At 40.0% G+C, this 16892-nt stretch overlaps 1 protein-coding gene across 4 annotated transcripts in view; it reads right to left on the minus strand.

Annotated features, from left to right (window-relative positions):
• Mgat4a (alpha-1,3-mannosyl-glycoprotein 4-beta-N-acetylglucosaminyltransferase A) overlaps nt 1–16540 on the minus strand; it is a 104033-nt gene extending 87493 nt beyond the window's left edge. For 2 of the 4 annotated variants that reach the window (XM_069988492.1, XM_069988489.1), the window contains exons 1-2: nt 16452–16540; nt 11705–12010 (exon numbers count right to left, since the gene is read on the minus strand). In XM_069988492.1, coding sequence (XP_069844593.1) covers nt 11705–11798 — 94 coding nt within the window. In that variant the 5' untranslated portion in view covers nt 11799–12010; nt 16452–16540. Of the gene's footprint in view, nt 1–11704; nt 12011–15817; nt 15840–16314; nt 16334–16451 lie in introns of those variants that run through there. The other 2 variants (XM_069988491.1, XM_069988490.1) reach the window with 2 other exon arrangements.
• Nucleotides 16541–16892: the final 352 nt, after the last annotated feature.

Genomic DNA, 16892 nt, shown 5'->3' on the forward strand with positions numbered 1-16892 from the left:
CCAAAAATTAAGTTCTTAATTTCCCATGAAAATTAAGGTCAAAATTAGACCTTAAAATAAAACTGTAAACTAGATTTCCATTATTCAAGCCCTAGCACAAAGCTTTAAAGAAAACACTGAAAAAAACTGAATAAATGTATATTACATAGCTGAGAAAAATGAGGATGAACTCTATGAATAAATATGGAGTGATTTCTAGGATATATTGCCAAGTAAAAAAGGTAATGGATAGTTGCTGGGAAGGTGGCTCAGTGGTAGAGCGCTTGCCTTGCATGCCTGAGGCCCTGGGTTCGATTCCTCAGCACCACATAAGCAAAAAGAAAAAAGCCGGAAGTGGCGCTGTGGCTCAAGTGGTAGAGTGCTAGCCTTGAGCTGAAGAGCTGAGGGACAGCGCCCAGGCCCAGAGTTCAAGCCCCACGACCGGACCCCAAAAAAAAAAAAAAAGGTAATGGATAAAAGGTCTTCAGTATGCTATTCTTCATATAAAAAAGAGGAAGAAATAATGAAATGTTCAGTATCTCTCAGTTTGTGCAACAAGAAATCTAGGCAGGTTAAAACAAATAACAATAATACTGAATAGCTATACAATATAGTTAGGGGGCTGGGAAGGTGGCTCAATGGTAGAGCGCTTGCTTTGCATGCATGAGGCCCTGGGTTCGACTCCTCAGCACCACATAAGCAAAAAGAAAAAAGCCGGAAGTGGCACTGTGGCTCAAGTGGTAGAGCGCTAGGCTTGAGCTGAAGAGCTGAGGGACAGCGCCCAGGCCCAGAGTTCAGGCCCCACGACCGGACCCCCCCCCCAAAAAAAAAAATATATATATAGTTAGATAGGATCTATGTAGAAAGAAGGGAGGCGGCATGCCTTTTTTTTTTATAGTTCTTTTATGAAGATTTTGTTTCACAGAACCAAAATGTAAATTATTTCAATTAGACAAAAAATGGGAGAACCCAAAATGGATTACAAACAGTAATAAATTACCTAAATTGATTATAAATGAATAATACCAGAGAAAAAGTGACTAAGATTTCTTTAAAAAGCAACAAGTAATTGTGGGAAACTGCAGTAGAATGTATTACAAAACTAAAAAGAAAAAAAACTGTATAAATATTGTACCCTAGTGAAACTACTTTTCACTTGACTATGGATAAAGTTCCAATTAATAAGAATAAATTAAAATGAATGGTAGAAAACATATTTGGCCAGTGTTCAACAATAACTGTTGCAGAAAAAAATCATCATGCATGCTAAAATCTGTGGGCAAAAAAAAAAAAAAAAAAAACCTGTGATGCGATACCTCCACAAAAATGCTCACTAACTACAAAGGCAAAAAAATAGTAACTTTGCAGTTACTATTAAAATCAGGACATAATCTTTACCTTTAACAACTGCTCCAAGTCATCATACTCAAGATCAAGATTCATGGACACCATGCACCTCACAGTACAATGCACTGGGAAGGACATAGCACCAATTATGTGAGATCCTTGCCGAAACTGTATCTCCTCCAGCAAATAATCAGATAAATGCAAATTAGTGGACAATCTACAACATAAATGTCCAAATCTTAGCTAAAGTTCCAAGGACATAAAAGATTTAAAAAAAGACTATGGGAGCCTGGAATGGGTGGCTAATAAATGTAATCCTAGCTACTCAAAAGACTGAGATAGAAGAATCATGATTCAAAATTAGTCCAGGGAAAAAAGTCCATCAGACTCTATCTCCAATTAACCAGAAGAAAAAAGTCAAACTGGAAGTGTGACTCAAGCAGTAGTGTCAGCCATGAATGAAAAGCCTGAGTCCCTAAGCTCAAGACACACACACACACACACACACACACACACACACACACACACACACACACACACACACACACACACACACACACACACACACACACACACACACACACACACACACACACACACACACACACACACACACACACACACACCCCCCCCCCCGAGGAAATTTCCCATAAGTAAAGAAACTTGACAACTGAATGCAATATGGGATCATGGGTTGGGCCTTGTACATAAGGTCATTAGTGGGAAAATTTATGAAATTCAGTAAGATTTACAGATGAGCTAATAGTACTGTATCAAAGTTAATTATATGATTAGAAAACTGCACTTTGGTTATATTAGTTGTTAGTACTGGTGAAAGCTTGAGAGGAAAGTACAAAGGAACCTTGTATACTAACTTTTTAATGTATGGTATATTTCAAACTAAAAAAAAGTTTCAACACATGCTATTGTTCAAATTATTCAGTTCTTCCTAGTTTTTCAGCTCTCCTCTCCTACAATTGGCAAGCCCAGTCTCTCGGACATGTTTACTAATGCATCCCAGAACCTAACAGTGCCCAGCACACAGAAGACATCAACACAGCAGACAATTTCAGTGATCCAGAAGGATGATGGTATACTCCAAATCTTATACTGTTATTCATTTCCTTTAAAAGAAAAATGCTAAAAACTTTTATTTATTGCTTTTGTTTACAAATAAGATCACTTTCAATAAAATAGCTCCATGTTTATAACAGAAAATGAATCTTATTTTTCTATGCACTCTCACAGCTGTTTGGTGCTGAGGCTTAGTTCCAGGTGAGTGCGGCTAAGAACTAGGGGTTCCCTTCTCACCCATCTCCCTTGGACGTAACAGAAGTCTACCAGTATACTGAGTACTGAGTACCAGTATACTGAGTACTGAGTATGCAGTGTACTAAGAATACTGAGGCATGAACAGCTCTCTCAGGGGCTCATGGGACAGTGGTTACATACTACAGAAGCAGAGTCAGGGGAAAGTAAAACTTGTATGCCCATCTAGTGCTCAACTCCCCAGAGTAATGTCAACTCAGAGATGCCTGTCACTGTCCCTACTCCCTGGCTCAAAAATATTACCTGAAGCAATTACTATTCTCTTCCCAAAGGAACTGGATTCATTTGAAACAGAGCATGAAGAAGATGGGAATGTGGAGAAACAGACATCTAATGAATACACAGTCTAAGGAATAGCTAGCTTGGAGGAGAAAACTGGAAAAAGTAAAAGCTAGGAGTCCTGTCAGGTCAAATAAATATTAAACATGAAACCACAATATGATCAATCTGTAGCTCAATTACTATAAAATATCAGCCAGTAAAATGGAAGAAAACTCTACTAAAACAATGGCTTATCAAGAAGACTATGGACAAATCCACAGCTGTGCCACTCTCAAAAGCAACACCATATATACAACGCTTTTGGAGGAGCAGACCTTGCATTAATTTTTCAAGCCAATCACTAATCAAATAAAAAGTCCTGAGGAAAAGGAGAATTACTAAAATGTATTTATGTAAAATGTTCACTATGTAGCAAAGAATTATATGCAAAGAAGCAAGAAGCATGACCTATAAATCAGAAAAAAAAAAAATCGAACAACAGAAACTGCCCATGACTAAAACCAGATAATGTATTTAGGAGTGTGCTCCAAAACCAAAAGCTATTGGTTCACAGCTATAATCGTAGCTTATCAGGAGGCAGAAATCAGCCAGGCACTGGTAGCTCACACCTGTAATCCTAGCTACTCAGGGTTAGCTGAGATCTGAGGATCACAGTTCAAAGCCAGCCCAGGCAGGAAAGTCCTCAAGACTCTTCTCAATAAACTACTCAGAAAAAGCCAGAAGTAGGGGCTGGGAAGGTGGCTCAGTGGTAGAGCACTTGCCTTGAATGCCTGAGGCCCTGGGTTCGATTCCCCAGCACCACATAAGCAAAAAGAAAAAAAGCCGGAAGTGGCACTGTGGCTCAAGTGGTAGAGCACTAGCCTTGAGCTGAAGAGCTGAGGGACAGTGCCCAGGCCCAGAGTTCAGGCCCCACGACCGGAACCAAAAAAAAAAAAAAAAAAAAAAAGAAGAAAGAAAGAAAGAAAAAGCCAGACGTGGTGCTGTAGCTCAAGTGGTAGAAAGCCAGCCCTGAGCAGAAAGCTCAGGGACAATGCTCAGGCCCAGAGTTCAAGCCCCAGGACCAGCAAAAACAAAAAACAGAAACCAGGAGGATTATGGTTCAAGGCCAGCCTCAGCAGAAAGTTTACAAGATCTATTCTCAACCAACAGTTAAGCATGGTGGTACATGCCTGATATCCTAGCTACATAGAAGGCTGAGATCAGAAGGATGACAGTCAAGGTTAGACTGGAGAAAAAATAGTTTGTGAGATCTTCTCTCAACAGAAAAAGCTCATTAGTGGAAGCTCCTTTCACTTATGCAGAAAATAGGATTAAAGCCTAGTTTAGTCTCAGTAAAAAAAAGCCAAGATTATCTCAAAACTAACCACAGGGAAGTGGTGCTGTGGCTCAAGTGGTAGATTGCTAGCCTTGAGCTGAAGAGCTGAGGGACAGCGCCCAGGCCCAGAGTTCAAGCCCCACAACCAACAACAACAACAACAAAAACGAACCACAGCACAAAAGACTTAAGGTATGGCTCAAGCAATTGCTCAAGCAGTATAGCACCTGCCTAGCAAGCACAAATCCTTGAGTTCAAGCCTGGGTATCACTGGAGGTGGGGGGAGGGGGAAGGTGGGTGCCCATGGCTCACTCCTATAATCCTAGCTACTCAGAATTGCAATTTGAACCTAGTCCATCCAAGAACTTGCTCCAAGATGAGCAAGTGGGCGCAAACATGCTTATGCATGAGTATGCATGTGCGCGCACACACACACACACACACCACACAAAAGAAGTATAAGAAGGCATGACATTACATTAAATATAGAATATGGATAAAACTTTAGAAATAAATAAAATTCTAGAATTTTATATAAAGTAAAATAAAAATAAAAAATTCACTAGAGAGCCTCATGAGGAGTAATTTTATGTGTCAACTTAACTGGGCTAAAGGATGCCCAGATAGCTAATCAGACAACACTTCTTGCTTTGTCTATGAGGTGTTTCTGGAAAAGACTAGCTTTTGAATTAGTGGAATGAAGAAAAGCCACTTTTATCAGTGTAGGTAAACATGCAATATATCAGTCTCTACCCTGAATAGATTTTTTTTTAAAGTGGAGGAAAGTCAAATTTGTTTGAGCTAAAACAGAAACAGATATCTCCTTCTCCTGGTTCATGTGCCACTGGACTTGAATAAAGACAGGTTTATACTTTCAATTCTCCTGGCCCTCAGGCATTTAGACTAGCCAAATTACACCACCAGCTTTCTTATTCCCCAACTCAGAGGTTGCAGATTAGACTTCTCAGACTTTATCATCATGACCTAAGTTTTTCATGCTATAGTTTGGATCTTAACTGCCCCCACCCACCAAAGTCCACAGATTAAAGGTTAGTCCTAAGGCTTGTGTCACTGCTGATGTGAGAGAATCATTAGGAGGTGGAGCCTCCTGGAAGTAAGTTAGATCATTAGTGAAATGTCCTTAAAGGAGCTACCCGCTTTCCTATCTCTCTGCTTCCTAGCAACCATTAGTTTAACAAGCCACCTCCACTCTGCACTCCCCATTTTGGCTTAACAGCACTGCTAAAGGCAACAGAATCACAAAACCATGGATAGAAATCTCTGAAACCCTGAGCTATCATAAACCTGTCACCCTTACAAATTGGGTTTTCTCAAATATTTATCACAGTGTTGGGGACCTGATTATCACACATCATTATATATTCTAGAGCTGAAAAGAACAATAATATTGGGAAAATATCACACACTCACCCATTACACATAGTTTCTCAAGAAAATCCTGATAAACTAAGCATGAGTGGCTCACACCTGTAATCCTGTTTACTCAGGAGTCTAAGATCTGAAGATTGAAGTTGAAGCCCAGCTCAGGCAGAAATTTCTGTGAAACTTAAGTCTCCAAAATAACCAGCAAAAGCAAGCCTAGAGGTATAGCTTAAGAGATAGAGCACCAGGCAAACAAGCATGAAGCTCTTAATTCAAATTCCAGTGTAACAAGAAAACAAAATAAAAATAAAACAAAATCCCTGACTAATACAACAATAGAATTGAACTGGCAGAGGAAAGGAGTAGCATAAATATTATATTAGCTGAGGAGAAAAGAATGAAGAAAAATGAACAAAGCCTCAGACTTAGAGCATTATTGTATTTGTAGTGGGAACACAAAAAAAAAATACTTAGAAATGATGGAATACTGCCCAAATTTACTGAGAAGTAGTAACTTGTACATCTAGAGAGCTCAAAAAAAATCCAAGGAGAATAAACACAGAGCTCCACCAGCATACAATGGTAAAAATAATAAAAAGTTTAACAAAAGAACACCTTGAATGCAGCAAGGGAAAAATGACACATCACTTACAAGGGAATCCAGTAAGATTAATAGCTGACTTCTCAGAAGACACAGAACTTAGAAGTCAGTGCTCAAAAACAAAACAATAACATTGTCTACCAAGAATATGTCTAGGAAAGATATCCTTCACCATCATTAAAGGTGAAATAAATACATTCCAAAATAAACAGAAGCTGAGAGAATTCATTGCTAGCAGATCGGTACTACAAGAAATACCAAAGGGAGTCCTTTAGACTGAAAGAAGTGATCTAATTCATACCAGGAGCATCAGTAACCACGTAACTAACACACTATGAATGCCTACATTTTTTGCTCCTTTTCTATTTAACTGATTTTTTAAAAACAAGTGTATAAAATGGCATAAAGATATAGTGTGTTTTTGTGTAACATATGAATAATATAACTATCAGTAACAGCACAAAGAAGAGTGTAAATAAAATTGTAATAGACTAAGGAAACAATGACAGATGGTAAGATCACAATTACAACAATACATAATGACAGATGGTAAAATCATAACAATACTCCATTCAGTTTGTAACATTAATAGATGTACATACATGCAAAAAGAACACCAGGAAAAAACGGTAAAGAGAACAAAACCATATAGGAGTAACATTAATAGAATTCAACTTATAGTACAATTCTGAAGCTGATTTTGGTAAGTTCAAAAACTACAAGAAAATACTCCAAGCTTGGCAGGTTGATATACACATGTAATCCTCAGCTTCTTGGCAGGTGAAGATTGGAGGTTCATGATTCAAAGGTAGCCTGAGCAAAATTATCACAAGACGCCTATCTAAAAAAAAAAATAGGCATAAGTCCCTGAGTTCAAACCTTTGTACTATGACAAACAAAAGCAAAAACAAAAAAAAATTCTAAAAGTCATAAAAATCAAGCAATGAAGGAAAATTTTAAGGAATAAATAAGGCATAGTCAGGTGTTGGTGACTCAGGCCTGTAATCCTAGCTACTCAGGAGGCTGATATCTAGTATCAGAGTTTGAAGCCAGCTGGGGCAGGAAAGTCTATGAGACTCTTATCTCAAATTAACCATCAAAAAGCCAGAAGTAAAGCTGCAGCTCAAGTAGTAGATTGCTAGCCTTGAGGGGGGTGGGGGGGTCGGGGAGAAGCTCAGGGATAGAACCCAAGCACTGGGTTCAAGCCCAGGACCTGTACCAAAAACAGAAAGAAAAGGGGGAGGGGGATGGTTGTGAAGAAAGGAACATAGGAAAGAAGAAGGAGAGAGGAAGGGAGGGAGAGAAACAGAAATAAAAGGTATAAGACATGCAAAAAAATGGCAGAAATAAATCCCACTACATCAAAAATAACAATGGGCTGGGAAGGTGGCTCAGTGGTAGTGTGCTTGCCTCACATTCATGAGGCCCTGGGTTGGGTTCCTCAGCACCACATAAGCAGAAAAAGCCGGTAGTGGCACTGCGGCTCAAGTGGTAGAGCTCTAGCCTTGAGCTAAAGAGCTCAGCGACAGTCCCCAGGCCCAGAATTCAAGCCCCATGACCAACAACATAATAATAATAATAATAATAATAATAATAATAATAATAATAATAATATACAAATAAACCAATCAAAAGCAAGAGATTGTCAGAGTGAATTTAAAAAGTATAATCTAGAGGCTGAGATATGAGGATCATAGTGAAGTCAGTCTGGGCTGAAAAGATCCCATGAGACTCTTATCTCCAATTAATCACTCAAAAAACAGAACTGCCGCTGTGGCTCAAATGGTAGAGGACTATTCTTGAGCACAAACATGCCCAGGGAGAGCACCCAGACCCTGAGTTCAAGCCCCAAAACCAACAACAAAAAGAGTATGATCCATTTATACATGGTGTACAGGAAACATATTACAGATTCAAAAACACAATAGATTAAAGTAAACGAATGAATTAAAAATGTACAATTTTCAACCAATCTGATTCAGCCACTATGATAAATAGTCTACCATTCCTCAAATCATTAATCATAGTTTCTCATGTGATCCAGCAGTTCTACTCCTTGGAAAATACCTGAATGTAATGTCCATACCGAAACATGCACACACACACATACGCATGGGCATATACACATTCCTCAATATATAAAAAATATTTATAACATTTTTATTCATTCATAAGAGCCAAAAGGTAGAAACAACCCAAATGTCCATCAATGGATGAATGGATAGCCAAATGTGTTTCATCCACAAATGGGAACATTACTCACTGTAAAAAGAAACAAAAAGATTGAAGAGTGTCACAACACAGATGAACCTTGAAAAGACAAGGCAGTTGTAACAGACCACACACAATACAATTCCATTTCTATGAAAACTCAGAATAAGCAAATCTACAGAGATAGAGAGCTGTCTGGTATAGCAAGGAGGAGTGGGTGAGACCTAAGGAGGTTATATCTAAAGGGTAGAGAATTTTGTTTCCTTTTATTTTTTTTTCAGTGCTGGGGGAGGGGGGAAGATAGGGCCCTGCACATATTAGGTAAACATTTGACCTATCTTCCCCTTCCCCTATATCCCTAGCCCAACAGAATTATTTGAGGTGGTGAAAGTGCTCTAAAATTGACTGTGGTAATGGATTCACTATCAATGAACAGAGTAAGAAACACTTAAGTGGGTGAATTTGTTTAACCTGTAAATGATATCTCAATAGCTAAGAACACAAACTCTGAAATCTGCCTCCCTAAATTCAAGCAACTCTACCACTTAACGCATGGCCTCAACCACTTTGCCTTGATTTCCTCATCTACAAAGGAAAGGCAATATTTCCCAGAGTTGTTTTCTTTATAAGATTCATGTCATGTAAACCTGTTAAATGACAGATACATATGTTTAGAAACATTGCCTCTATCTCATCTATCTGTTGGCATCATATGATTAAATGAATTCTCTCCTTCCTAGTCCCTGCCCAAAGGCATTAAGCTTCTTATTCTTTTCATATGCATAATAGTGCTAGGCACAGGACAGATTTGTGCAAGGGACTAATGAAAGAATGACAAAATTATCAGTCCAGCAATCTCAATGATTATGTAAGTCATACCTTCATAACAAAAATCAGAGCACACAGAATTGAACATGTGAAATCTGGCCTGCCCTAGAGAATCCAGGCTGCCTGTCTGAACTGTCTAGAAAGAAATCCAAATACTATGCAGTTAGAGTGGTTGCCTAAATAACAGCAATTCAACACAGGGGATTTTACACAACCATAACAGAAGACCTGTGTTGATCCCTGAAAGAGTCTGGACAAAACATTAAGCAGAAGAGCATGTACAGAAACAGTAGAGCTACTACCACTTGAGCTATGGTTTGATTTCCAATGTTTTGCTAGTTATCAGAGTTAAGAGCCTTGTATATTTGTTTGCCTGGGTTAGGTCCAAACTTTGATATTCCTGTCTCAGTCTTCTAGGTAGCTAGGATTATAGGTTTTAGCCACTGACACCCTGCTTATTCTATATTAGTATATGGTTGTACAAATCAGTTTGTATGTTACTAGAATTCACAAATGTGTGAGAATAATTTTCTCCTTTATCTTATATATTGTGATTATATGTTAATTTTAAATATTATATATTGTACATCATATTAATTACCATTGATGAAAAAAGAAATAGAGCTATTCAAAGGGTAATGATCATATAGATAAAGAACCTTTACATTCTTCAAATTCATTTTGATGTTAAAAACAGCTTTATAAGGAAAAAAAATGTTTCTAATGCCTTTATCTAAGACACAGATCAATAAAATGGAAAGTCCAAAAATTTCTCTCTTAAATCAGATACAGAGAGTTGAGTCAATTTCTCCATTACTATAATTTTCTGAATAGGTAAGTTTCTTGATTTTGAAAAAAAAAGTAAACTTTTGCTATGGTAAATTCTCTTACATAGTAAGCAGATTTTTTAGCAGACATTTATTTTATTTGTGCCTAGGACAATCAATAGAGTAAATGAAGTATTCAATAGTCTTCTTAATAATTATTTTCACTTGGAACAAAAAATGAAATCTGTCAAGAGTTGTAGCTCAAGTAGTAGAGCACTCACTTAGCAAGCACAAGGTCCTGCCTGAATCAAAGCTCCCGTACTGCCCAAAACAAAACAAAAAACCCTGAGATCACTCAATATTTTGTGTACAAATATACATTTGTCGTTAGCAAATTTTTGTCTTATTTTTCCCTAAGTAGCCCAAAATTAGAGCCCAACTCAGACAAAAAAAAAAAAGAGAAAAGAATACCATACTTGCCAAAAGCAGTTCATTTTTGTTTGTATCTGCTTATTTTATATATATAACACATAAAATATATATGGACAGAGTATATATGTAATATGTTTATATAGATATACATCAGAAATATACTGGTCATCCAACAGTCCTTTCAGTTGTAACATGAATGAGGAGAACAATAGCATCTTCAAATGCTCAGCCTCTCCACCTTTCTTGCTGTCAATATTCCTTAAATATAAGGAGACAGGTAAAAGGAATTTATTCTAAATACTTTCTCTTCAAAAAAAAAAAAAAAGGGAGGGGCCTATGGTGGGTTAGGGAGAAGAAATGCATCATGAAATCCAAATGGCAGACAACCTACCTTTAAAACCTAGTAGAAGAAATTAAAACTCTTTTGATTTTTTTTTAATATTCCAATGAGAATTTTCCTCACCCACTTCTTAAATACTTTTAAAGAGCAATTTTTCAAGGCATTCAGTTTAAATGATTAACTATATAATGTCAAATCACTACTGTAATTGACATGTAAACTTCATGAAGACCCTGAATGTGTCTTTTTTAAGTGCTTTATACAATGCCCAGACCAAGACAGATTATTAAGCATTTACTGTGATTAGTTTTTTTTAGGCCAAAATAAAAGTCACTGTCATTCCACTTAGCTGTCCAGTGTACTATATACCACTGATCAGTATGTTTTTCTAAGTGCAATTATAAAAAATTAAAAAATAAATCCCACAGATATTCTATTCCCTCTGTCCAAGAATACTGTTTTTGTTTCAAGTAAGCTTCCAGCAGAAAGCAAGCAACATGCAGCTTGCTATTATATTGAACATAAGCATTTCTGCATCAATGAGTAAGTCAAAAGCCAGCCAAGTTTCAGTGGGTCATGCCTGTAATCTCCTCAGGAGACTAAGAGCTGAAGATCACAATTCAAAGCCAACTCAGGCAGGGAAGTCCATGAGTCTCTCATCTCCAATTAACTATCAAAAGCCAGGTAGATGTAGAGCTGTGTCTCAAGTGATAGAGCTCTAGCCTTGAGCAAAAAAAGCTTAGGGACAGCACCCAGGCCCTGAGTATAAGCCCAAGCTAAGCATGTGCATGCATGTGCACACTTACACACACACACACACACACACACACACACACACACCCCAAAAGCCTGTTGTACTTCATACACATTTCCAGAGCCATCTTCCTTACCCTTCCCATTTTGCCATGTAGTATACCAGGATAAAGTAAGGAACGATGTGATAAATACTAAAGCAGTGGCTACAGTTCCATTTCGGAGCCTCATCTCATTTCACCATCACACTGGTTCATATGTTTGTGATGACAACCAAGACTCTTCTTTTTAGCCTGAAGTCAACTGAATCCAGTACTTCTGGCTTGGTGAGAGATGTTCATTTCAGATGCTTGGCAGAATGTGTCTACCAGCAATCCCATTCACAATTGCTACTCAGGATTGTCTTCGCAGTTTTCAAATGCTGATGTCTCAGGGTTTTTTTCCTGTTCAGGGGGGAAAGAGAAAGAAAATCTTGTTTAAGAATGTAATGCATAAGTCTCTATTATTCAACATTATAGACAGACTTTTGATAGGACTATAGTTTATGAAATCATCAATAAAACTAAACAACTCTTTTCTTCTTGTCAGTAATGGAGCTTGAACTTGGACCTGGGTGCCATCCCTGAGCTCTTCAGCTCAAGGCCAGAACTCTACCACTTCAGCCACAGCACGACTTCCAGTTTTCTGGTGGTTTATTCGAGATAAGCATCTCATAGACTTTCCTGCCCAGGCTGGTTTTGAACCCCGATCCTCAGATCTCAGCCTCCTGAATAGCTAGGATTACAGACCAGGCATGAGCCACGGACACCCAGCTTAAACCACTCATTTAACATAATAGAATTATATAGTCCTTCTCAAGGAAAAAAGCTTCAAACTATATTCCTTCCTTGCCGGTTTGCTTTTGTCTGTGAAAGTTACCCGTTTAAAGAGAAAATTGCTCTGACTCCTCAACTAAATAACATCTCCAGACTCCTCAAACTAAATAACAAACAGTATTTTAAAAAATAAGAAAAATGACAAACTACAATATTTTTTAGGGTTAAAAGACCTGAATCCCAGCTACAGCTCCAATATGACTCTCAGCAGGTCTCCTATCCAGAGTTCCAACTTGCATCTATGTAATAAGAAAACTACAGGTCCTGTCTCCTCTTTCACAAATTATCAACAGTACGAAGTTACAGTTGTTAATACTATTTATTATTATCATAAAACAAATCCTGTTTTTTCCAAAGATATTCTCAGCTAGGGCCCATTAGTCATTTGTATTGCTTTAACTCAGGAAATTGAGATCTTTATCTACCAAAACTGCTGAGAAAAACAGAAAGAAATGGGGTTTTTGGAAGTATGTTAAGTATAATCTGATGTGGTGATGCACATCTGGAATCTCAGCATTCTGGAGGCTGAGGCAGGAGGATCACAAGTTCAAGGCCAGGTTGAACTACAAAGCAAGCTCCAGGCCAGACTGGATTACACAGCAAGACCCTATCTCAAAGAAAAAACAAATACTTAACCATCGTGCCCACATATAATAAATTCTCAATGAATGTTCACTGCATTTAAAAAAAAAATCAAACAAGCAAATGCAGCCAGCCTTGGTTCAGTCTACCCTGTATAACTGGCCTCATTCCCCAGAGGCCTTTCAGGCAATGCAAGATGTGCTTTGATTTCGGTGGTCTCAAGGGTACCAGAAGATGGTCTTGCTAATATACTAAATGAATTCTATCGGGGTAAGTTAATGCACCTCTAAAAATTTCTAATAAACCCAAGGGACAATTCTGTCAGCGAAAGAGCATAGTGGATTAAAGCAGCCATTTCCAGGCAATTCAAAAACTACCACCTCAGCTGCTTTCCACTGAACATTACTAGAAATCTAGCAAAGAAAAATCATGGAGGCATATTACTGATAATAAGGATGATGACAGCTATGCAATTCACTAGATGTTTCCTATGTGCTGAGTCCATTGTATGGTTTCAATCTTTACAAAAACCTGTGTGACAAACATTATTAGCCTTATTTTGCACATAAGGAAACAAACACAGAGGTTTTGTTGTATGACTCAGAAGTTCAAGCGCTTATCTACCACTTTTTTCCCCTCAAATTCAGCTACCTACATCTCAGCAATATAAACAATAGTACCAGGGGACACTCCAAGGCTCAGGTATAATTGAGGAATCTTCCAGGCATGTTAGTTTTGCCCAACAATAAAATTAAATTGTACTGGGCACCAGAGACTCGCCACCTGTAATCCTAACTGCTCAGGATGCTGAGATCTTAGGATCCAGGTTCAAAGCCAGCCCAAGCAGTAAAGTCCCTGAGACTCTTATCTCCAATTAATCACCAAAAAGACAGAAGTGGAGCTGTGATTCAAGTGGTAGAGTGCTAGCCTTGAGCACAAATGCCCAGGGACAGCACCAGGCCCTGAGTTCAAGCCCTAGAACCAGCACCAAAAAAAAAAAAAAAAAAAAAAAAAAAAAAAAAAAAATCAAAAAAAAAAACCAGTGAACTTTTGAAATGTTGTATATTCTATAACAAACATGGATCTAACTTCAAAGCGAACTTCACAGCAATTTTCAAATCTAAACACAACTGTAAACAAATTTCTGAGCAAAGTGGTTCCTAATACTTCTCACTTCAAGTTTGTGTTGCTAAGAGCAAATATAATGCACCTTCTATAGTTAAGGGTATTTTTTAAGTTTTAGTACAAATAAAGCTAGAAAAAAATTAAGTATAATTCCATGGAGATGAGTAAAACAGACTCAAACATAAAACAATACTATAGATGTATTAGCCATAATACATGAAAAGCATAAGGAATAGTAAGTACTGGGTCCAGGAATTAGTAAACCCTGATTTTAAAAAGATAGTTAGAATCAGCTAGGCTCATTGGCTCATCCCTATAATCCTACTCAGATGGCTGAGATCTGAGGATTATAGTACAAAGCTAGCACAGGCAGGGTAGTCCATAAGACTCTTCTCCAATTAACTACCAAAAAGCCAGAGGTGGAGTTGTGAGGTTCAAGTGATAGACTAATATAGCCTTGAGCAAAAAAGCTCAGCACCAACACAGAAGCCCTTAGCTCAAGACCCAGGACACACACAACAAACAAAAAGGAATAGACTTCAGTAAGGAAACTTGAAATTTCACAAGAAAAAGACAAGAGCATTTTACTCTGTATGAATGCAGTCATGCATTTTTAATTAGAATTTCTAAATGGATGAAGTTTAACTGCACAGCACAAGTGAATGAAATCTCCAGATGAGGGCAAAATTTAACAAGCTACATACTTAGAGAACATACAGACAGCTAACAGGCTGACTTGTTAGGCACAGGTGACCTATAATTTTTATCAGTGTCCACATTTGCAAACACTTGAATGTAGTATCACTAAAAGACCATCACTTAACAAATACAAATCTTTAAACAACAACAACAAAAAAAAGGTAATGGAAAAAAATCACTAGTCATTTCACCAAATGAATGGAAGATGAAAGGAACTTTCTCAGAATAAAATACCAGTTTTGTTAACAGACTTACTCTTGTGTCAATCTTATATGGCAAGAGTCTTACATTACTGGCTACAAAACCTTCATTTTTAAAAGTTTCCTAAAATACTCAGTATGTTCCACGGTTCTGAGAACACTTTGCTCAACATTTGGCATATTCCTCAGTCAGCAACCCATAGAATGAACAATAAAAGAGGTACCTCAGGAATAAAAGCCTCAATTCATGCTATGCACAATCATGATGTAAATCCGTACAACTTTATACACCCCAATTACGTAAAATATCATTTCTTTCCTATTTATAAAGGATTAGTTCCTTAATCTAGCTTACATAATTTCTCCATTCCAGTGCATTTTCGAATTTACACTTGTGGGTTAAAGAAACATATGTCACCATTACCTGTTAGTAAAACTGTTTTTTAAAACAGTCCGGAAAAGAGACAATCGACCACAAAGGGCCAATTACTTAATTGTAAATTTAGATTTTTTTTTTTCCCCTTAACATTCAAACGAATGACTGGGTCGCTGCTGATCGTTTTATCAAACCATCTATGTCCGTCAGCAATAAAGCAGCGGGAATGGATCAGGACCGTACATGGGTGCCTACTTCTATTTCGCAATCCGAAAAATGTAAGCAATGAACAGGCTCCACATAGTCTCAACGTTGCCAGAAATAAAAGCGGGAGCGTGAGGATTCCCGGTGCCCCATCACAAAAGCACGCTTTTCAGATGTCATCCCGCACACCTTAGGAGAAGCCACCCAGATCCAGCCGGTCCTGCTGGCGGCTGCCTCGGGACCTGGGGGGACCGAGGCCTGGGGAGCAGCGAGGAGAGCGGGGGGGGGGGGGCTCCCACCGCGGGACGGCGCGTGTCGCTCCCGCCGGCCGTGCGCCCCGTCCCCACGGCGGAAGCAACCCCCTCCCCACCTGCCCCAAAGCGCCGACTCCGGACTAGGGCCCGCCGGCCGCCGGGGCCCGCAGGCAACAGTCCCTCCCGCTCCGTGCCCCCCGTCCAGGCACACTTTTCTCCACTTTCCCCCAAAGTCAGCGAGTCCCGAGACCGCCAGCCACGCACGAGGCGCCAGGCAGGCCACCGGGAGAGCGCGCGGCTCCGAGGGGCCAAGGAGAGACCAGGCGGGTGACCCCGGCCGGCCTCGCGCTCCTGAGGAGCCGGCAGCCTGGGGGAGCCCGGCGCCCGGCCCGGCCCGGCCCGGCCCAGCCGCGGCGCGGGCGGCTCCGTTACCAGCAGGTGGATCTCCCGCAATCCGGGCGCCTCAGAACCCGGCCGCCGGCGCCGCCCCTCAACCCCGTGCCCCTCCGCGCAGTTGCCCCGAGCTCCCCTCGCCGGGCCTCCGCGCGCCGCCTCCGAGAGCCCCTCACCTGCCCCTGGCGTGGGCACTTCTGCCGCTACGGCGGGCAGAGCAGTTAGAACGGCCGCTGCCTGCGTCGCTGCCTTCGCCGCCGCCTCCGCCGCTCCCGGCCGCCCCGCCCTCCCCGTGTAGCTCCGCCCCTAACGCTGAGCCCGAGCTCCGCCCCCGGCTCCGCCCGCGACCCCGCCAGCCATTGGCCGCCGGCGGCTGCACGCCGGCCACCACGCGTCCTTTCTTCGCCGCCAGTGGTCCGCCCAGCTGTCACTCAAGGGCGCCGTCAAATAGCCTATATAAAGTACCTGAGCCCTTCTACTTGGCTCTGATGCTACAACGGGGTCTGCAGCTGTATTTCAGTCTTTGGCCGCGCGTCGGGGCGCTCCAGGAGCTCCCGACACCACATCTGGCTTTAATCCTTTCCTGCCAGTGTGGAGGCAGCTTCAGCTGCCAACAA

The sequence above is a fragment of the Dipodomys merriami genome, unplaced genomic scaffold (genome assembly GCF_024711535.1).
Source record: "Dipodomys merriami isolate MVZ:Mamm:240054 unplaced genomic scaffold, mDipMer1.0.p SCAF_36, whole genome shotgun sequence".
Lineage (NCBI taxonomy): Eukaryota > Metazoa > Chordata > Mammalia > Rodentia > Heteromyidae > Dipodomys > Dipodomys merriami.